General features: G+C 39.3%; 1 protein-coding gene across 1 annotated transcript in view; it reads right to left on the bottom strand.

Annotated features, from left to right (window-relative positions):
• FUT9 (fucosyltransferase 9) overlaps positions 1–13,525 on the bottom strand; it is a gene marked incomplete at both ends in the record, with an annotated part of 104,546 nt that extends 91,021 nt beyond the window's left edge. Inside the window, one exon of the mRNA XM_079532538.1 lies at positions 13,381–13,525. Within this exon, the coding sequence (XP_079388664.1) occupies positions 13,381–13,525 (145 nt within the window). The remainder of the gene's footprint in view (positions 1–13,380) is intronic.
• Between the last annotated feature and the right edge of the window lie 10,434 nt (positions 13,526–23,959).

Consider the following 23,959-nt stretch of genomic DNA (forward strand, 5'->3'; position numbering starts at 1 on the left):
GCAAACATTTAAAGTGGTCTTTCCTATGTGTGTTAGTGTATAACAGATCAGTAGCTGAGGATTTAACATGAGGAAAGTAAGGACAGTTCCAGCATATCTATGTATGAGAAGTAAAATTTAACCTTTCCAGAACTCAGAAAGAAACATAAACCCAAAAATGATTTGTAAGACTAAAAGAATGTGGAATAGATATATTCTAATCACCACACACATCTAGGGAGATTCCAGGTCAAAATTTGTCTATCTAACAACTACAGGCTACATCTCAAGGAAATGCTATGTACAACAAAACACCATATTATCATTTGAAAAAAAAACATGTTGAACTCATTACAATTTTAATAAAAATATTCCAAGAAAACACACTTCTGGAGTTAGATGAAGTCATAAAACCTTAACACAGAAAGACAGACTATCACCTGAAACAGATTTGTTGCCACTGACAGCATAATTATCTGGGATCTTCTAATGGTCTTGCCAACTTACTCCTACTTCGGAATGATTTCAATCTAAATAGAAAAGAATACATTTTGATAGCTTGTTCTCTTCCATGATAGATATCAGAGAAGACTTACTGCAGATATTACAGCTTTCACTGAAAACATATCTATGATTTGATAATGGCTCAAGGAGCATTAGGAAGTATGAAGGCCCAATTCAGCTTGAATAAATCAGACATTTAAGGACTTCAGCAAGGCTTTTTAGTGTTATGGAAATCTATGTAAAGGTTTGCTTTGTAAAATAAAGTGCAAAAGCTAAATTAGATTATTTTGAGTTATGTTAGTACACAATGGCTTTTAAGCCTACAGGAACAAATATGATAAAAGTCTCTACTGTGAAGACCTTGATATTTTAAATGAGAAGAGAGACAGAGTGCTGGCAAAGTAAAGATCTTTTTGAGTAAACAGACTGTCAAAAGTGAATATCTATAGGAAAATTATATATATTTACTTTTCTACAAAGCATAATTCCTTGAACTTCTGCTTCTATGGACATCAGTTAATTTTGTGCTTTGGCTATAAGCTCAAATATCTTCTAAAAACAAATGAAGGTAAAGTGATGAAGGATTATGGAAAAGCTATATTACTGCTCACTGCACTATATCTATTACGTGAAAGAAGAGAGATCTTCATTTTCCAAGATGGCAAAAAGCTATTTTTATAAAATATTAAATTTTCTGAATGTTTCCTATTAATACCTTTCTGTCATTCTAAAGATTCCTCTTAAGTGTTGTCTTTTAACGCCCTGGCTTTTTAAATGAGTTATAAAGGTAAAACTGATCAAGGAGTGTAGCTGCAGTGTTTGGGCATCACTAATGCTTTTCAGCTCTCAAGCAGCTGCAGCCCAGCATCTTCAAGCAGTGTGATACTCATGTACTGGATTCTCAAGTCCTGACCCTGCCCAAGTTCTGAGTGCAAATTCATTCACAGGAGCAGCAGCCTCATCTGGCAGAGAATACCAGTGCGTTTTCTGAGAACAAGCATGCCAGATCAGATTTCACATGCATGGAAAAAAAAGAAAAAGTAGGAAACAAGACTTTCTGAAACCAAAGTAAATGAAATTCTCACTTGGGAAACAACAACGCGACATCACTCAATCTATAAAAACTATTAGATTTGAAACAGTTCACCTCTCTAGAGGATCCCAGTAAGCAGAAAGTACTTGTTAGCAAAAAGTACTTGTTATCCGGCAAGACAACTTTTTCATTTTCCCCTCTTGGAACTGTTCAGTGTGCTTTTAAATATTTATTTGGCCAAATAGCAAGCAATTAACTCCACAGCCCCCTCTTCTATGAAAAAAGGGGGTCAGGTTTGAATTCCTCCTCCATTAGCTCTTTAATCAATTATACAAATTGGCAACATTTCAAAAGGAGAAAGTCACTTGCTTCATACAGCAATAATCATTCAGTCAGTAGTTAAAGCACATTTTTGACCTGAAAGCGCTTCTGAGGTTGTTTTTTTCCAGTTCAGAAGTGTGCAGAGCTTGTTAAATGTTCTCTACCCAAATGGTAAGTCCTGCAATTACTAGATATTTAGATATCAATTAGCATCATGTTCTAATTATTTTGAAAAAAATATAGGTCTAGCTTATGAGCTTGCTTTCAAGAAATGGCAGGTATTTGCCTTGTGCTGAAAGTAGATGGTTATAAGGCGTAGGTTGTATGTGTATTACTGGCCCACTGAATTTCCTTCTAGTTATTCCCTTGTTCAGCTTCTCATCCTTTCTGAATTCCACTTACATCCCCTATGCTTTGCATGGGAAATCCATCTCAGGTAAAAGAAATGAGTCTTTACAAATACAGCACCTGACAGTTAGACATTGCAATGTTTGATGGCAGCATCCAAGAAAAAATGACTGGGTACTAAAAGGCAGAGTAATCCATTATTTCACTTTTGGTATCCTGTTGCCATATCACATAAAGCATTCCCTGTTTAAGTGGTACATGATTCCCCAGGAGGTCAAGTGGAACTGGCTAGGTTGTGGGTACCCTGCACACAGAGTAGAGATCTATGTTGAAGTCAGGACATCGAGCAGGCAGTTTGATACAGAAAGGAATACATGTCACGGAGCTTGTTTTAAATTCCACCAAGTCAGAAGTCAAGCATTCTGCTTAGAGTTTTAAGAATGTGCATCCATCAAATTAAGATTCAGATCCTGCTAGCAAAGTAAATTTTTTTTTTTCATTTTAGAAATTGAATGGAAGACAAAAATAAGTGGAACAATACTTTTCTTTTAAAATAGAGAGTAGAGATGCATTGGTCGTTCACCCTCAAATAACACCACGATCCAATTTCTTATCCAAAATGTCAGCAGCCTGGGTTCATTTCTGCCAACTGCCTATTCTGGCTGTGACACTGCAACCTGCACCTCCCATTCTGAGATAAAACATTTGCCACACCTGTAGGAACCATGCCTCTACATGATTAGAATGTTTAAAAAATAAATATTTATTTGCCCACACAAAAGAGTGAATGACTTATTAGCCTAGCATCTGAAGCTATTGCTCAAGGAATAGTTTCCTGGTTATAGCACATAAACCATATGATGGCACGATGAAAGATTAACACAAATCCTTGATTTTGTTCAGTCTTCAGAAGACTTAAGGAGCTTCTTGGGACCTAGATAAATAGAGTTCTAAGAATAAAAACTTAAGTAGAAATAGGTAACCCCAGGGTACAGTGATGGTAGAGAGTGCTATTCAGAGAATAGGAGCCTACACTGCCATTTGACTGGGAGAAGTAATGTGGTTCTGTAACGCATTATCATGTATTGGTTTGGTTTCAAAGCAGTTTTGGTGTGCACAAACTACATGCTTTTTGAAGGAAATTAAATAGGAAGCTCTGCTTACAGTCTGTACCAAATGTACTCTGTCCTGCAGAGGGAACAAAAAGACCTGAGCAAATTTAGTCTTTTGAGAAGCCTCAGACTAGATGCAAGGTAATAACATTTGGTCCAAGACCTAACTAAATCTAGTCCATGGCAAAACACATTGATCACATACTTTAAATATAGAGACCTCAGTACTAACTGCTTTGATCTACTGGTCTGATCCTGCTGTGCTGAATTGCTAATACAGACAAATGCATCCAAGTCATGTTTTCGCTGCCAAAAACATTTAATGTATTTAGTTACAACTTTCTGCGTTGATTTTGCCCTCAATCATCACACATAATTATTACAGAAAAGTTCAGGTTCCCTTCTTTTTTTTTTTTTTTTTTTTTTTTTGCCCTGAAGCAAATAAAATGGATTTTGTATTAAGAAGTGACAATTTGAGAAACCATACAAAGGAAAAGATGGAAATGCTCAGCTGAATAAAATGAATTTGAGGTGTAAAGGATACAAAAGTAGGAAGAAAAGGGAATAGAATGGGAGGGAAAACTGGAAGATGGCAGTGAAGCAGGAGAAAATACTACTTTGAAACAATAATTTGTAGAAACCTTAAAAAATATATACACATCAATAGGCAGCTTATCATCTAGACTGATCACTGACTATTCTCTCAAGTGTATACTGCCATTTCCTATTGCTGCTGAAATAGCATGTAATTATCACATACTATTTTCCCTTCACAGCATCAGAAGTATCCTCTAGTTTTTTGGGAAAATCTGTGCAAAAACAATTTTGTATGGTAGAAAGAGGCATGGCTGGAGATGGGGACTGAGAATGTAATGGCTTGCACTCCTATCTTTGCGTTTCTGACCTTCACAGAAGCAAAATTCTAGGGCAATTTCTTCTACTTACCTGAAAACTACAGATAATCCATACCCATTACACTGCATTAGCCACTTACAAAAATAGGGCACAAACATCAAAATGACTTATTCTGTAACAATGCAGTGAAAGGAACAAAAATTATCTGCATAGTGGTGAGAGTGAAAAGAATTACAAATAGGCCATTCCAAGAAAGTTAAGAAAATGAATAAATCAATAAATCAAACACAGGAAATTACTTTATTAAGAAAAATTAAAAAGCTAATTTTTACAGAAGAGGATTTTTAAAAGTAGGATGCCTGGAATCCTCAGCTGCCACTGTGGACTAGTTGAAATAGGAGCATTCATGTATATATGAATGTATGTATGCATGTATGCATGAAGGCATGTATGTGTATGTGAATATATATGTACATATTTCTATATAAGCATATATATATATGCTTAAAAAATAAAATTTAGGCCTATTTGAAAGTATCAAGATGTTGTGAAGTAAAGCAACTTACTTTAATAACAAGTAGTCTCCCATGTGCAGTTGGTATTCTAAGACGGGTGTTTTGCTAACATATATTTTAGTATGAAAAAACTATGACTGCTGGTATTTTATTTGCTTATCCACTGATGTAACTCACAGGTTTCAGTCAATTACTTTGTTCTGTTTACTGATTTGAACATGAATTATTTATACTGTAGTTTATGCACACATATGCAAACCATTTTCTTATTTGTTTCATCGACTGCATAAAATTAAATTACTCCCAGTCTTACGGTGAGTATTATCAATTGCACAAAAACTCCCAGCCTTGAATTTCATAGCAGAGCTGCTGTTCTTAGCTCCAATGTGCAATCAGTTTGGAATGCCTTCCCACTGACCATTAGCATCACTTGTTATGTAAGGCCTTAACTGCTTTTGGGTGGATTGAACTAAAAGCCAAACGCAGTTGTTGTTGTCAGTATTTTAGTTTGCTGTAAGTGGTTTAGCAATATGAATACTGTCAGCTGCTTGCACTTGCCTACCCTACCACAGGATATCTTTGTAGAGAAAACTTATAAAATCATAGAATTCATAAGGTTGGGAAAGATCTTCCAGTACTCTTGATCTTGATCCACCCCCACCATGCCCACTTACCATGTCCCTCATTGCCACATCTACATGTTTCTAGTAAACCTCCAGGGACAGTGACTCTTCCACCTCCCTGGGCAGCCTGTGCCAATGCCTCACCACTCTTCCTGGGAAGAAATATTTCCTAACACCCAACCTGAACCTCCCCTGGTGCAACTTAAAGCCACCACTTGTCATCCTATAATTGTTATCTGGAAGAAGAAACTGAATCCGCCTTGCTACAACCTTTTCTCATGCAATTGTAGAGAGTGACAAGCTCTCCCCTGAGCTTTCTCTTCCCCAGGCTAAACAATCCCAGCTCCCTCAGCTGCTCCGCCTAAGACTTGTACATCAGAGCCCTCACACCTTCATTGCTCCTCGCTGGACACATGCCAGGGCCTCGATGTCTTGAAGTGAGTGGCCCAAAACTGAACACAGTGCTTGAGGGGCGGCCTCACCAGTGCTGAGTACAGAGGGATGAGCATCTCCCTGCTCCTGCTGGCTACGCTATTTCTGATTCAATAAGGCCTGAAGAAAATATGCTTTATCTAGTTATAAGACTCCAACTGCCAAAATATTTAAAATGCTATTTTGTGTTCCCTAGAAAGCTTCGCTGAACACTGTGCAGCTGTGGTGGCCAGTGAGCAACTGTGGGGGAGGCTTGGAGATCCCTAGGAAGTGAAGCTTGGTTCCTTGCCTGAGCTCCTTGCTTGCAACCCTAATCCAAGTGCTCATATCTCATGTAGGACATCAGTTGTCTTTTAGTGTAGGTGGTTGAGGCAGATGTTTGGGACAGTCATGAAAACTCTCCTAATTATTTCAACTTCTAGAATTAGCATGATTCTTATGCTCCAAAATGGCATTTGCGGGATATTATCACATTTTCTTTCTATATTTAGCTAAATAGTGTTGTATAAAAACTCTGATAGTTTGCAAGAAATCAATTAGCATTTGTGTCAGAGCAAGTTTACTTTGTTAACTTAAATGTTGGCCTTTAAACTATGGGTATTTAGAGCTGCTGAATAATAGTCTTAAGCAGTTAGTTGTGAAAATCTTGTATTGCCAGTTTAAATAGACTGTAAAATCAGGATAGCCTAGGTTGATAGCCTTGGCTATTTAGCTGATAAATTTTATTCCAAACATAACGATACAAGCAATAATAATAACTTAAATGCTTTCTAAGTGTAGTTGGATGTTCTCCCATTCCATTTAAATGCAAAATTCAGTGCTAGTAACCATAAAGTATTTCCTATTTCAAATCTTCAGTTTCAAAACTTTATGATTTTCCATAACTCTTTTCCACTAAGGCAACACTTTCACTGCTTTGCCAAAGAGTAGTGAGGACTTAATTCTTATAAAGTTCAAGTGCTTATCGCAAGAGTAACATGACATACACAATCAGCCAATTTATGGGAATATACACATTCACAGAACTTGTCATACACACAAATCATTTCAGGATTGATTCCTTCATTTCCTTAGCCTCAGTTTTAAAGAAGGTCTTTCTTACTCTGTAATTAAAGCCACTGAAGAAAATTGTCTGAAATCCTATTACATTGGAATATACATTTTCACTGATATCACAGTGCTCCATGAAATTGAACTAATTTTGCTAGTCTTGCTTTGAAGGAAAATCAAATAGAGGAAATATTCAGATAGTTTACAGTTTTTTGGGATGTATATTACAATATTTTAAAAGTCCAACTTAAAGATTTCAGTCTATCTGAAACAACTTGGGGAAAAGACTTTCTTGAGGAGTTCTAATTCATTTCAAAAGGACACAAATTTTGTAATTTCAAAAAGCTCTGGAGTATCACCCTGATAAGTAGAGAGAACTGGCTTTGACACCTTTTAAGCTTCCTTCACCCTATGGTGTCTGGCAAGGTCTACGTGCCACCTGCATCCATCTGTCCTTGGTTAGAAGTCTGCTCTGAGTAGGCAGTTGGTACCTGACTTCCTAAGCTGTGGTGACTCATAAGAAAGCCTTTGAAAATACAGAGAGATAAGATTGCTTAATTACTTAGAAGCTATTTTAAAATATCTTGAAGTCCTACCCAGTGGCTCCATCTGGGGTGAAAAAAATGGGTAAAAAAAGCTGCAGGAGAAACTGTGTGGAAATGCAAAGACAAAAAAGTAAACAATACTTAGTGATTGCTTTATCCTAAGGATAGATAGATTTCAATCATAGTAGTTTAAATCATCAGCTTTACTTATAGTTCAACACCATGTATTAAACAATTGCAATTAATCTTGGACTACATTATGATTTTTAGTTATTTTCTTGAAGAATATTTGAGCATCACCCACCTAACCATTAAAGAACATCAGCCAGCAATTTCTACAAGCTCTGTAGAAAATCTGATGCCATTTTTTGCCAATCAAAAAGAAGTCTGTCTGTTATTTGTTCCAGTTTGCAATTCGTGCACTTTAGTATGATAAATGATGCATAATGTTTTAATATTATTTAGATGCTTTGAGTTAAAAGTCAATATACAAATACAATGCAGAAAATATTTTCTGGATTTTTTAACTAGGTAAACAAAAGAATAATAAAGATCCTAGATAAATACAAATTTTTAAAATATATTCTGCATTTAAATAAAAATCAATACTCATTTGATAATGAAAAAAAAAAAACCAGCTTTGAAGTATATGTTTTACATTGCTGTGTCCTTCAAAATTTAAACTGTGTATATCTCTGCCTTTCACTTCTCTTCTAACACTGAAATAGGAAAGCAGGCTTTCATGCACGTTCAGTTCTAATACATTTTCTCTGTTTGAAACTGCTGTAGCTGCTGTCCAGGATAAACTAGAAGGAAGAAGACATCTGAAGAAAGACAATAGAGCCTTGACCAACTGGATTATCACTGAGATATACAAAAGTATATCTTCAGTGTTCAGTTGGTGAGTTCTTTTAAGTTCAGTAGCTTTACTTGCACAGTAGGTTTACACTGTAGTATTGCAACAATAGTTTTTTCTTTGTTATTTGTTTAGGATTTTTAGCTTTTAAGTGGTAGAAATCGAGAAGGAAGAAAAGCATTAGTATTGGAATGTGCTAATTTGGTCAGGTTAAATCACTGTCTACTGACAGATCAAAATGTAGCATTATGCGGTGAAGAAATACAATTATGAACAATTATGAGGCTATTTGTTCATGGATTAGATATGTATTCCAGAACCAAATATATGACAACACTAACAGTTTCTCTACATAATTAGAAGAAATAGTGTGGGGAAAAAAATAAAACAAAAGTGTTATTTGATTCGATTGTGTCTGCTCCAGTTTGTGCAATAGAAACACGTACTTTCAGTAAGATATTCCTGAAGGACCAAATGTCTCGGGGAGTGGTAATCACATTTTTGGAGCCTTTCACCTCAAGTTCACTGTTTCAAACACAGCCAACATGCAGTTGTGATGGAAAATCATTGCGATTTGAAAGCTAGTTTGTGGCTGTGTGAGATGAACACAGTGTGTGGTTATTTCACTCCATTTCTTAGAGGATCTTGGAATGCAATCAGAGCTTTCAAAGCACCAGCAATGAGGAGCTGAGCTCCTCAAAGGATCTGGCCAGGACCCATGGTGACACATAATTACAGAATCATAGAGTTTGGAAGAGACCTCTGGAGATGATCTAGTCCAAACCCTCTGCTAAAGCAGGCTCATAATCAGAGCTGGTTTCTTCGAGGATGGCAGAGGCTGAGACTAACAAATAAAACCCCACTTGTGATCCATTTCCAGGCAAGTTTCCTTAACAGACTGACTGCTTAGAGCAGTATCAAGCATTGGTCCCCATTCAGCAAAGCAGGGCTGATGCAGCACCACAGTATGGGGACAGTGGCATTGCTGCTCTTTCTGTTCCACAAATGTAGGGCACAAGCAGAGCTTCATGTTCCATTTCTGCCTGTCTGGCACCTTTTTATTAGCAAGAAATGCTCTTGATGTAAGGGAAAGTCAGTACAAAAAAAAAAAAAAAAAAAAAAAGACCACACCACCATCCACCACCACCACAGAAATTGATGGGTTCTTTTGAGCAGCTTGAGTGCATCAATCTCACGTTTATGCAGAGGTACACACCTAGTCAGAAACAGTTAATAAGTTGTCCTTTGTCAAGAGCATACCTACTATATTGTAGAAAACATAAATGACAATAGTTTTCCTCTCCAGCTATAAATTATCTCAGTTCTGTGTTTCCCAGGGAAGGCTTTAAAACTGTCTCCTCTGTTAATTCGTTTCCTTTACGTGAGGGATTTTTCTTCTTAAGAAAATATACACATCATTTTTCTGAACATTTAGCATGCTGTGTTAGGGACTTCCTCAGAGGAAAGAAAGAAGAGTCTGTCTTCATTAACCACTAAATTTAAAGTGGGGAAATTAAAACATCCAGATGTCATGTCAGCTATATACACTGTGTTCTATGATGTCACATTTGATTTTCTTATTTTATGACTCTGACAGCATCATATTAAAAATTTGATTGCACAATGACGGCACAGGTTTTGAATTATTCAGCTTATGAGTGCACTCTTACAAGAAGACTATTTTGTATTTCTTGCCATTTCTGAAAAACTGACATTTAAAAAATTGAAAAGGAAAGGGAAAATGATCACTAATAACTAATTAATAACTCAAGCTTGGCAAAGGTAACCTCATTTTAATAGAATATCACACAAATTAAAACCAGATTAAATATAACACACAACGTATTTCAAAAGTCATTTGAAACATAATTCTCTGGTTGACATTTTGGCCCCAGTGAGATCAATGGCAAAATTCCAAATCAGCTTCTGTGGAGCCAAAACTTGCTTCTAAATGAAGAAAACCATACATTCTCCATATGTTTTAGCAGCTTTATGATTTACCACATCAGATTACCTTTTCCCACCCCTTCTTCAACAACACGCTGCAGGTATGCGTGCTTACTGAAGTCAGTGGGACCTTCTCCATTGGACTCTCAGTCCTCAAGTCAAAAGTAGGAACTTTTGGGGCAATATTTGCAACAGTCTTCCAGGGTTTACATTATGTATTTTCCTATGATGGTACTCCAGCTTTTGGTTTTGCTCCACTTTACCTCTGTTCAGTGTTAAACAAGTGCAAGTTGTTGGTTCATTTGTATCAAATAATTTCACGTGTATCCCTTTCTAGAGAGATTAAACTTGTTTTTTCTCCATTACAATTTAAGTTTATTTTTAAATCACTGAACTTATTTTTTAATCACTAAAGTTGGAAACATCTGCTCTTCATCTTGATTAAAGTCAGCTAGCCCTCTTAAAATCAGAACCATGAAACAAATAATGCCATTTTAAGAAACATTCTATTTAGCAGAATCGTGGAATCACAGAATGGCCCGGATTGGAAGAGACCTCAAAGATCATGGATCCCCAACACAACCTAAGGTAAAATTTTACTGGTATCAGATATGGAAATATCAAAGTTGAGCCCTTTTGACAGGAAACATGACTATCATTTAAATAGTAGAACCCAGTAAAAGAGCTCATAGCTATACATACGTTATTGTTTCTCACAGTAATTATTTCAGCTGAGCTGTCTGAACAGGTATGAACTATGGGCTTTAGTGCAGGTAGAGCTTGGAATATTCCATACCAGATATAAAATAAATGCTTCCAGCTATGGCAACGGGGGAAAATACAAATGATCTTTTCGCATCCTGATTCCTTCAAAATGGTTAACCAAAATGTCTTTGATTCAGCTCACAGCAATGTCTGAGGAGAATCTCCTACTGATTTAACTGAGATCAGAATCATGACCACGGTTCTAACAAGAAATGTAGTTGCAGTCCCTTGGGAATTTCTGAGGTTTATTCAAGAGTTCAGTTGGCATTAAAAATACACACTGATGTGCTTCATTTCCCTTGTATAGTGTCTCTATTATAATATGAATATTACAAGATTGCCTATATTCACTACAAGCAATGAAAATTAGTTACAAATCACGTACACTCTGTTGTTTTAGTTCACTTATTTAACCTGCACCTTGTCTGTTTCCACACTGAGTTCAGCACTGAACACAATGAATCTTATAGAACAGCATTTACTTTTTTGTTTGTTTGTTTGTTTGTTTACTCTTGAATGAGCAGTTCCAGATTTGTGTTGCTTTCTCACTACAAGCAAAAATGTACAACTAGAAACAAGATACCACCATTTGATTACATTTTATTCTGCAGCATCAATATCAGCTTGCAAAAAATATTCTGCTGGAAATAAAGATGCAGGAGCTTCCAGGTTGTAGTCCTGCTGCCCTTCGTCACTGTTCAACCTCTACACAACCAAACTCCAGCTGAAGACATCAAATGACACCAATACAGCTGCAGAATAAAGAACTGCAAGATAATACAGCCCTCTGAGAATTTCATATCCTTTTAGCATCTGTCCTAATCTTAATCATTGTTTAACCACTGTTTCTGAAATATACTGAATTAAGCAAAAATCAAACTATTTCTCTTACAACTCTCTGTGGTCTGACAGGGGATGGGCAGATCATGACCAGTGTCAGAAGAACTTATTTCCATAATAACCTCTAAGTCTTGTTGTTTCAGACTGCCACCAGCTGCGGCAGTTAAGGTGCGATGAAAGCTTTCTGATGAGTCTCACACAGATTCCTTTCTGTTTTGTGAAACAAATACGCATCATCCTGTAAACTATAGAGAAAAGCTGCATGTACTGAAATACAAGTCTTCCTCTGCTTCTTGTATGCAGAATTATTTTACCCAGAGCAGCGCAGGAGTAAGGAGTCTTCTGTAACTGAGAAAGAATTCTATGTCAAAAAAAAAAAAAAAAAAAAGCAAAAAACAAAAAAAAAACCCCACAAACTGTAATTGAAACACTTGAAAAACATAATCTGAAAAACCATTAGAAAACTTCAACAAAATGTAACAGAATGCAGGAATTGTGCCCCTCCGTCCTCCTCCCTTCCCCCTTACGTAAAAATAATTTTTTTAAAAAGACGTTTTCCCCCCAGAGACTCCTTCAGTCTGAAGTGCTATCACAGCACCAGCTTCTGGAGAAAGGAGTGAAGATTTACTGCATATCTTGTATTCATACTTGTTGGCTATTTGGCAAAGAGGTGAGAGGTTGCTCTTTTTTCTTTTTTTTCTTCCAGGCAGTTTCCAGCTCTTTAACATTACTCTGAGCCAGAGATGCTGAATAAAAGAATGGGGAAGCTCTGCTGCCATAACAACCCTTTCGGCAGGGAACTATTGGGATACAGATAGTAACTACACTCCCTACAACCAGCCTTGTGCATCATGACACAGAAAACCAGAAATCACTTTTCAGTCACAGCATCCTCAACATTCGCATTCTCTGCTCTGGGCAGCGAAAGGAAAACAGGCACAGACTTCTTCCCCCTCCCACCCTACAATCTCTCTGCCTTCATCTATTTATTCGTTTGTTGGAGGGGAGGGAGAGAAGTCCACCCGGGCGCCGAGTTCTGCCTCGCTCTTCCCGGGGCCGCTCCGGGCTGCACAGAGCCGCAGCTGCCCCGCGATCCGGTGCCCCCGCGCAATCTCGGGGGGGGGTGCGGGACCATTCCCCGATCACGGGCTGCGGCTGCGGTCAGCATCCAGCTGCGCTGCGTTGGCCCATCTCCCCCCAGACCACCTTAAAACGTCCCTTGGTAAAGTTAAGACGCTGCACGCTACCCCGAGCCACCCGAGCCACCCGGGCACGGGGGTTCGGGCTACGGGGGGGCTCCAGACCCGGGCGCTGAGGGATGTCCGGTTGTCTGTGTGTGTGCGAGATAGCCCCGTGGAAATGGGCAGCGGGGCAGGGCAGGGCACCGTGGGGCAGCCCCCTCCCCCGCCGCCCCCGCGCAGCCCTGGGGCCACTCTCGCTGCCCCGCGTACCTCCTGCCCCCGCGGGGAGGGCTCAAACCCGGGCCAGGACCCTCCATTCCCCGGGGGTTGGAGCAGGCGAAGCACAGTGCCCCCCTCCACACCGCGTCCCCGTCAGCGTTCCCGGGGCCGCTCCGGGATGGGAGACGAAGCGGCGATGGGGGAGGCACGGCAGGTGTTTTTGGGGGCGGGGGGGCACAGGGCCCCGTGACTCACCGGTCCGAGGCGGGGGCTGCGGGTAGCGCGGCGGCGGCGCTGCCCCCGGGGCGCGGGGGGCGGCGGGGCAGGAGCAGCAGCGGGCGCGGGAGCAGCGGGGAGCGGCGAGGCCCGGGCTGCTCCTGGGCGCGCTCTCGCTGCCCATCCCCGGCGCTGCCGCCGCCGCCGCCGGAGGAGGAGGAGGATGCGACGGAGAGGCAGCCCCGGGCTCGGGCACGCGCGGCGGCGAAGCGGGGGGAGGCGTAGAGTGGCGCGGGGGCGCGCAGCGGAGGGGGAGCAGCTTGGGGAGGAGGGCGCACGCTCCCGCAGCCCGCCGTCCCTCAGACCTTCGGTCCTCAGCCCTCATTTTCTCATCCCTCCGTCTCTCGTGCCTCCATCCCGAATCCCTCCCTCCCTCCATCTTTCCATCCCTCCCTCTCTCGTCCCTTCATCCTTCCGCCCGTTATCCCTCTTCCCCCCGTCTCTTTCTTCTCAATCCCACATTCCTTTCCCCTCCGTCCCTCTGCTCCCCGGCCGGCAGCTGCCGTCTCTGCGGTTACCCCCTCTCCGCCGCAGGATGGCTCAGGAGACCCCAGGGGCCGCGGGCGCGCTGCTGCCCCTCCGGCGCGCCCCCGCGGAGCCCCCCGGGAAGGGCAAACTGCCCCTGTGAAGGGCAGAGGGTGCCCGGCTCCCCTCCGTCCCGATGGGAAAAGCAATCCCAGGGCTTGCTCGTCGCGCTCGTTTCCTTTTTCCCACCCGGCAGGAGAAAGCAAAACCGTGCTGTGTTAGGAGAAAAAGGCGGTAAATAGGAGGAGAACACAGAGCAGTAATCACTAACTGTGTGGGAAACAAACCCCACGCTGGAGGAGTTTTTAAAAACAGGCTTTCAAGGCTGCTCCTGCAACCTAGAGGACTTTCCAGATGTTTATTTAGGTTCAAGTATAATTATTGTGACATAAAAAATAAATGAAACAACAGCTCCGAGTGCATCATGTAGACGGGAGAATGGTAAATCACGTCTGTCACATAAACAGACACACCAAGAGCTGGCTATCAACTCCTTATCCCCGTGCTGAACTCTCCCTGCATTATATAATGTTGATACACTGCTGTGAGGATGTCCAGGGAAAAGACAAAGCGGCAGTGAAGACATTGCACTTCCCATCAGAGTGCATTGTAGCCTTACCTGCCAGGCAGTGCTTTCAGAAGCTCATCGGTGCTCCTCTCATCAGCCCTCCAACACAATTCAATGGATGTTCAGTGCAGATATCCAATTCCCCAGTGTCAGCCTCTGTCTGAAATGTCTCCGAATTGCTTGTAGGTTATTAACTTATGGTGCTCTCCCACCCTGCCCTGTACTGTGCAGTTATCAGCAGCTCCCGCCTGTGAGACCAGGAAAGAGAAAGATTGGGTGGATTTCCACGCAGCTTCACATTTCAAAGTGCTGATTTGCTGTACGGGCTTCAGTCACTGAGAAAAGAGGTCTGTGCCTCTAACAGGTGGATTCTGAGGAGAGGCCTGGCCCAGAGTGCTCTGAAGACAGTGCAATTACATCTGTAACCATGGTGGAAGTTGCTTCAAAACACCGCGAACTCACTGTCAGCATGAAGGTATTTCTGAATGCTGCTGTTCTTTAGAGGTAGTAAGAAATCCCAGGGAAAAGACTATTTACCAAAATGTGCATCTTCCTCACAAAAGTGTTGAGAGAAACATGGAGATATGTTTTTGCTCTCCTCTATCTGACAGAAATATGTAATGGCAGGCAGATTTCATCTCCCAGCTGGACTGCTCTCCATAGGCTCAGACCAAACCCTGCAATTGTCAGGCACAGTGGGCAAGGAGAGAGGAAAAGGGGTACTGTGAAAGTCTTAGGTCCAAATTTGGATGTTTGTGAAGCCCACAAGTGTGTAACTCAGTGCTTCATTGCTGCTCAGAAGTATGTTACCAACAAATTAATGTTTGAGAGTTTTTCTCTTCTTTGGTCTCAGCTTTGGGATTAGATCTGAGCACCTTTGGCTTGCAGGTTTTTCTTATTCCCCTTGTACTGATTGTCTCCCCTTCTTCACCTTTGTGCCTTGTCTAGTAAGGGCTCTAGGAAGTGACAGCAATGGAAGAGTCAGAAAAGGGGAGGGAAACTGGAAAAAGAGTAACATTTGGGCTCTGTATATGCAATGACACTTTTGAATAAAAGCTTATCTAGTGGTAATCTCACAGATACTGGGTTAATATTTTTTAGTATAGCTAATACAGGCTTTAAGTATACTTAATGCAGTCTTTAGTATAGCTGGGTTTTATTGTGGCTTTTTGTCCCTTTTTTGCTGTGTAGCTAGAGGTGAATGGCTGCAGTAGTGTAACAGGAGCCTGGTGGTTAGGGCAATTCTTGAGAAATGGGAGAATGAGGGTGAAGACTTTTTCTCTGAGATTCAGAATAGGAAATGAACCATGGAGGTCTCGGGTGAATGACTTCAGATCTTCACTAGCTTTGACTCCAAATTCAGTCTGCACCAGTGTGAGAATATGCATACACACAGAATTTTTTTTTTTGCACCAAGGTGAATTTTTTTTTTTGAAAAGTGTCAGTTCTTCAAAAAGTTCCAGAGCTGTGTTCAGATTCTTGCAGATACTTACATGTTCTTTCTGCATATACTTCATATATTCCTGTATATTTCCAAACAAGGATTTGGTAAGATTTTTGTTTGTTTGCTTGTTTCATATCATATCAGCATTTTGTTTAAACAGAACACAAACATTAACCCTTACTTTTCAATGTCACTGTTGTTAGCTGGTTTATTCCTAGATACAAGGTTGTAAGTTGCCTTTGCAAAACATGGCTGCTGAGCTTGCTACCTTGTCTAGAAATGCATCTATGGTGTTTTCTCAAGATTCAAAATTATTTTCAGAGAGCACAGTTTGAAAAAGTTTTAATTCACTATAAGGGAAAAAATGTGGATATTAAGAGAAACTTTAAAATAAAATTTAAAAAAGCAGATACAGACGTAATGTTTTAAGTAGAATATTTTAAAGGTCCAAAGAAGCAGAAAATGCTCAAAAATAAAACAAACCCAAACAATCCCTTTCCCAGACAGCTCCCTAAGCCCAAATGTAGATATTTATCAAAATTATGAGGGGAAAAAAGAAAAAGAGTTTATTTTTCACTTAATACGGTCTGAATAATTATTTGAGACATGTTTTTAAAGAACATCCATCAACAAACATCCAAAGTCCTACTAAAAACAAATATGCAGTACAAGAACATGTATTGTATGTAGCTGTACCAAGTTGATCCTACCACTGTTTGGGGCAGGGCTGCCTTTTCTGTCTACATTTCACTTTGTATGGCCCAGAACCCACGCCCATGAGAGTCCTGAGTGCATTTTCCTATTTGTAATTGATTGTTGGCATTGGGGTTAACTGCATCATTCAAAATATCTATCATCCTTTGCTTTACTGCTCATGATGACCATTAGTTATTATTTGCCTTAAATTTGGCCCCGATTCTACAACTGTTTTGACTGATGCCAGCATCCAGAGCTGTGCAATGAACCTTACTAACCTCAATGAGTGCAGTGGCCCATTATGTGGCTGTGGGATGAGGAGAAGGATCTTGGATCTAGACAAAGGACTGCATTGTGCAATGAGGCACCATACCAAAAACCAGACTGAGGTTTTTGGTATGACTGAGATAAAAATAACATGAAATTCTACCCATAGTTGAATCTCAGAAAGAACTGTGTGGTCTTAGATTTTTTTGTTTTGTTTTGTTTTGTTTTTTGGGTGTTTTTTGTTTGTTTGTTTGGTTGGTTGGTGGAAAGTTTAATGCACCAAGCTGTAGTATAAGTTTCCAGCCTGAACCACACTTAAGCAGGTATTAATGCCTTCATTTTGGAGACAGCAAAATGAAGTACTTTTAAAAATACCTTCTATATGGAAGTTTAGCTAGTGGGCTTTATGAAAGCTTTGATTTATTGACAGAATATTTTCTTTGTTTAGTATGATTTATTAAGAAAAAAAAGAAGTTTAATTGAGATTAAATAATCTATTGTAAATTGGAGAGTGGTATGTGTGTGTGCACAGTGCCATTTTTATTAAGACTCTTGTTAAGCAGCAGTTTGATGTTATACGGGACATTCAGATTTAGAATTTAAGATTAGAAGCCTTTGCACTATGGCTTATAGGATTGATTCTAAAAAGTTTATTGCTTTTACAGGCCAAGGACACTGCAAGGGCTTAACTCAAGAACCCAAACTGTTCTCGGTTACCACTTTCTACAAGGAAAATTTGCTTTCTGCACCCACGCCCTGATCTCCACTGAAGTCAAAGGATGGCTTTGAAATATACAGCTTCTCTAATTTCGACTCTGTATACCATCACAATTATTATATTTTTTTTTTTTAACAGATTTGAAGGTCTTCTGGTACCAAAAACAAAGAACATCACATGTAACTTTATGTCAGTTGGCGAAAAAAGATACAAAATAAGAAGGGAGAAATGAAACTTACTTACGCCTTCTGAATTAAAGGACAGATTTAGGAAAGGGAAAATATCATCAGAAGCCAAACATATAGGTGCTGGTATAACTTTCTTCATATTTTAATCAAGTGTAGACGAGACAAATAATTGAACTAGGGAACTTCAGTATACTTACAGATTCTTGTAATATGCAGTAAATCTTTACAATTCTACTCTCCAAGGAGATTTTTGAGTAAATAATAATGACTTTAGCCTCCTGGATAAATGAAGATGGATGTACTGAGAAAAATCTAATTATGGATTTCTCCTTCCTTGCCTCCTGTCTTGTGTGCCAGTATTACATCGTTGATATTTCATATATATTCCAGCAGCGGTATACTAGTATGAACACTAACAGATTTGTTTCTTTCAATATTAAATCTGCTGACTTTGGAAACAAAGAATGCACCAATTTCTTTTAACGTTGGCTAGTTCTATCAAGTCAATACAACTACTCTGCAGACTTCAGTCTATTCCATGTATCAACAGAGTTGTTTGCCAAGAACCATGTCTTTAGTAGAAGTGATTTAGAAGTATTCCTGTACTGCTGTGCCATAGCAGCAATTCTTTCCTAGTAAGGATACAGCTTATCTTGTGAAAGCCAATTACCTCCAAGTCAAGGAAGCTAAACAGGTAAACAAATAGACAATTTTTTGTTTGTTTGTTTTTGTTTTTAATGCATGTGAGTTTGTAACAGGAGCCAAGACATTGCCATAGCAGCTGCTCACAAAGCTATGCCAGCAGAAGTCTGCAGTGTAGGCACAGATTAATTTCAGATTGACACAGACAGCAGAATACGGGAAATGCTAAGCGCATACTTGGAAGAAAATACCTGAGAACTCAAAGTGTCTGGTAGTTTTCACTGTTAACACCAAGGGGAATTGACTTGTTCCCATTTTGTGTTAGAGTCCAGTGTGTGTGTGCAAAGTTTAGGCATTGAAAAAAATGAAAGTTTTCTATTTGAGACATGGTATCATGAACTAATGGAGACAAGCAAAGCATTCAACTTCATGGTAACCTTTTATACAGTATCTTTTAAGGGACATACTAAGCTTTAACAGTCTTTTTACCCTTGTGAGAGTTAATCCTGTTCTCTCTGAGTGTTTTTATTCACTAACCATTACAGCTGCTAATGATTAATCATAGACCTATATCTTTGTTCTGACCTCCTCTGTAGCATTCCTGACTTCATTCTTTTGTCTGGAAGAACTGTAAGTTTTTTGAACTCACAGACCATCTTTTTGTTCTTACATTTTACAGTATGTGGGAGAACAGTCACGGTCCACCTGTATGGACAATGTGTCAGCTCCAACTGCACTGCACTGACTGTAGTACTGCAGTTTGTTGGCTCCTCTATACTTGAACAATATTGTATATGCACATACAGTCTCTAATTAATTTGAATCGTGTGATTGTGGCAGGACTATTTGCAACATGAATAACAAATGGCAAGATCAGGTCCTACCATATTCCTTCTAAATACCTAATTAAATATACTATTACAAATAAATCAGGATCTAGATACTACTGTCTGAATCCATATAAATTCTAAATTCCTCCCTGAAATTTTCTCCGGGGAAAATCTGGGAATATGTGATTTAAAAAAAAAAATAATTAATTTATTTAGAAACACAAGTGTTTCTAGGTGGCTAGCACAATAAATGTAACTTCCCCCTTTTAAAGTTGCTATTGTCTCAGCTATAATGCCTCGTGATTGGCTCAAATTTCTCAGACTGCAGGTCTAAGGGAAAGTGTCTTGTTCTCTGTCAAGACTTTTTAGCTGCACTGAGTTGTAGAAACATGCAAGTCAGGATATGAATTCATGATTGATATAAAGGAATACAACTTATTCAAAATTAATGACATTTATTTAGATGTTCTTTTCTTTATGTTTAATGCTGGAAGAAAGTTAGAAAATACAGTCTTATCCTCTGTATTACTCTTGGTGAGGAATATAGTCTCTGAAACATCTGAAACCTTCATTCGTTTTGAAATGACGACACTGAAAACAAATGCAAGCAAATGACAAAAAAAGCGAAAAACAGAAATGCCATTGCACATTCCAGAATGTAAACAATTTTCACTCCGTAATTGCAGTTTGCTCTTTTCTTCTTCTTTGATCTGTTTATTATTTGATTTATGATAGAGTAGAAATCCAGGCCAGTGTTTTAATTTATATTCATTAGGCAGCAATGCAGATATACAGTATTATAAAAATGATACATAATAATCACTTATCATTAATTTTCCCAGGGAAAAAAGGCACACTATAATACCCCAAAGATATTTGCTGCATGTTCAGTAAATGCATGCTGTATACCTTATGGCATGTGCCAATCATGAAAGGCAGCCATGTAAAAAATTTGTTCTTAGCCTGGATGAGACGACATTGACTATACAGTCTGATGCCTGCATATCAAGGACAGACAGTATGACTCAGTAATAGTTCCTCTGTGGGAAAGAATTCTTCCTTTTTGCTATCTAGCTGTTGTTTGTATCCTACCTTTTGGAAAGGCAGCCAACGAAGTATTAAAGACTTATGTTTGTGATAAATTTGCCACTTCTCTTGGTAGGCTGCAACAATGATAAACTACCCCCATGGATATTTTTTTTTTCTTCCACCTATTTCATATTCTTCTATATCCACCTTATCCAGAACTGAATCTTGTTATGCTATCGTCTGTCAGACTAAGTGTCCCACATATGAGAAATCTTCCAGGTCCTTAGAGATCATAATCAAGTTGCCTTTTAAACTTCTTTTTGAGTTACTACATATATTGTGAATCAGGACAGTAGGTCTCATGATGGTTCTGTCTTGTGGTGGTACTAAAGTCAATTTTTGGCTCAGATACTTGGAAGAACTTCTTAAGGATGTCTTTATACTTCATTAATTAATTGATTGATTGATTGCAACCACACATTCCTAAAAATGATAGAAAAGAACAGCTCTTTCCCCTCAAAATTGTCTTTACATACCCGATTCTTCTGACTAGCTGTAGCCTGAATGGTATTTTGTCTACATTATCCAGACACTGCAGTGTGGGATAGATGTACATATAATCAACACTTTAGATGTTTGAATATATTTCTCACCTCTGTTTTGTAATGTTTCAAAGTGTTTAGCTCAGTGTATCTTCCTGATAGCCCCATGACATAAAATAGTATTATCTTCTGGCTCTTTTGCAAATCCTCATAGGAATGATTTTTGAATTTTTTGGTGCCTAAAATGTTTAAAAACATGGCCCTTGGTGGCTTTGTTTTCAGAATACTGTGATTGCTACGGTTCTGTACCCAGTACACACCTCAAGTATACTTTGCTTGCAGATGCGAATATTCAGCACATTTATAAATTTTCCTATATCTTGTGTTGAATATTTCCAAAATTTCTTTCTTCTTACTTTCCTTTCACTCATTAACCTCTGTTGTTGCTTTTTTTTCCCCAGACACTTTATATCATTCATTATTCCCCCCATCACCCACTTAATGTGGTCAGGAACTCTCATACCTGCATCTCTTGTACTCATCCCTATCCACTCTTTTCTCTTTAGCTTCAAATTCTTTCTGTAATCTGCAAAATCTCTGTTGTCTTACAGCACAATGAAGACACAACATTTTGGAAGTAAGTGAATGAACTTGCTTTAGTTGACATTATCCACACTGTTGCTTTGAACCAATAGGTCACCTCAGTGTGGTCAGCTATCTGGAGAATAAATGATCAGGTGTATTACATCATGCATTGGTGCTAAGGCCTTTTTCTTGCAATTTAGATAGTCAGGAATTGAGTTTGTGCAGAGCATTTGAGCAGGGAGGGCCTAGCAGGGGGGGGGCAGACTATCCCTCCCCAGTGGGGAGACTGGCACATGTATCAACTGCCTACCAGAATACAAATCCAGCCATGGTCTCAACTAGGCATAAACTTCCTTCCAAAAAAAAATGGGGTGTCTCAGATGTAGTGCCTGCCCAAGAATGTGGCTGTTCAGATATCTGGCTGCAGAGAGTGCCTGAGCCTGTTACTTTTAGTGAAGGACAGAAGGATTCCACCTGTGTGATGTATGAGCAGGTGTGTGATTTGCTGAACATGATGGCAGAGCTCAGGGAGGAGATGGACAGATTAAGAAATGTCAGGGAGTGTGAGCAGGAGATAGACTGGTGGAGTAACTCCCTACAGTACCTGTGTGAAAGACAGTAGGGTGATACGCCCCAAGTAGTGGTGGACCCCCTACCATGCATCAGGCAGAAAGATTATTAAAATTATTAATTTTTTATTTTATTTTTTATTATTAAAATTATTATTTATTAAAATTAAAGATTATTAAAATTATTGAAACACAGCAGGACAATTGCCACAAGTGGAGTGCTGCAATAGATGGCTATGAACTCTTTAAAAGGGATAGGCAAGGAAGGAGTAGTGGCATGAGCCAGAAGTGTGTGCCTAGGTGGTTAAAAAGGCCTAGGATACCTGGCTTATATCAGAAATAGCAGGAGCAGGGAAGTGATTGTCCCTCTGTACTCAGCTGTGGTGAGGCTGTACTTCAAGTACTTCAGTTTTAGGCCCCTCACTATGAGAAAGGCATCAAGGCATTGAAACATCTCCAGAGAATGACAGCGAAGCTGATGAGGGATCTGGAGCACAAGCCTTATAAGGAGAGGCTGAGGAAACTGGGATAATTTAGTCTGGAGAAGAAGAAGCTTACAGGAGACCTTATTGCCCTCTACAACTACCTGAAAGGAGGTTGTGGCAAAGTAGGTGTTGGCCTTTTCTCTTGGGTAACGTGCTAACACTGGAGGGAATGGTCTCAAGCTGTTCTAGGGGAAGTTTGGACTGGGTATTAGGAAAAAACTTCTATTCCAAAGGAGTGGTCAGGCATTGGAATGGGCTGCCCAGGGAGGTGGTTGAATCACCATCCCTGAAGGTGTTCAAGAAACGTGGATGTTGTAATAAGGAAGATGGTTTAGTGCACAATTTTGGTGCTAGGTGGACAGTTGGGCTAGATGATCTTAGAGGTCTTTTCCAATCCTAGTGATTTTATAATTCTATGATTCTATGAATACATGATAAAGCATTCTCTTTCTCAGACCATCAGGATGTATTATAAGCTTATGGGAAATTAGAATGAGAGAAGATTCATTCCAACTAATTTAGGCACTAAATGAAGTCCTCTAATGCAGGAATCTGATCAATTTAGGATTCATCTGCAATCAGTAATGATAGAAAGGGACTTTTAGGAGGCAAAATTTCCTTATTACTCATTTAGAGAGAGAGAAATTAGGTTGACTGCAATCTTGCAGTTGATTATTATAAAAATCTTATAATGGGTAAAAAAATAATGTATTTTAAGTGCTAAACAACAACAACAAAAAAACCCTATTGTTTAATTTCAATTTTAATCATCTTGTAAAAATCCTGTGAAGTTATTATTATTAGATCAATTACAGTGATATGTCATTCATAGTCCAAATTACCTGTTCTATACACATAATATTCTGATTTCCACTCTCCTTTCACCTTCAGAAGTCATTGGTTTCAGTCAGGGTGTGCACATGGGCGTGTGTGTGGGGATTACTTCTATATTCAACATCTCAAGTCCTTTGACAGGAGGAATGTAATACTCATAGTTTCTTCCACCACTGCCAAGGGTGAGTCTGGGGCTAGTTTGATTTCCTAACAACTAGTTCTTTCTTCTTTGTTCTTCAATGTTAACTTCTGAATTTACTTTAGATGTTATGTACTACATACACCAGGCATTTGTTTCCTTGTTCTTTTTGTGACTCATAAAACAAATTTCACCTAATTCCAGAAGATGTACTTCTTCAAACATCAGTAATGGATAATGGGCAAGTTGTGTATGACTCTGAAGCCTCTGGGCTTATGTTCACATTTCCATGGTTTTTGCTAGCATCTTTGCATTGCACTGCACCACAGTGTTATTCTGGAATCACCCGTAGTCCTTTCTACACAGAATAACTACCAGAATAATTACCCATAGCCAGTATATATTGCTTACAGGAAATATATCAATGTTATTGAAGAAGCAGGTTTAGCAGCACAAAGTTGAGCAGGGCTAAAATACGTACCTAGTCATTAGGACGT

The sequence above is a fragment of the Tetrao urogallus genome (assembly GCF_951394365.1).
Source record: "Tetrao urogallus genome assembly, chromosome: 2".
In the NCBI taxonomy this organism is placed as follows: domain Eukaryota; kingdom Metazoa; phylum Chordata; class Aves; order Galliformes; family Phasianidae; genus Tetrao; species Tetrao urogallus.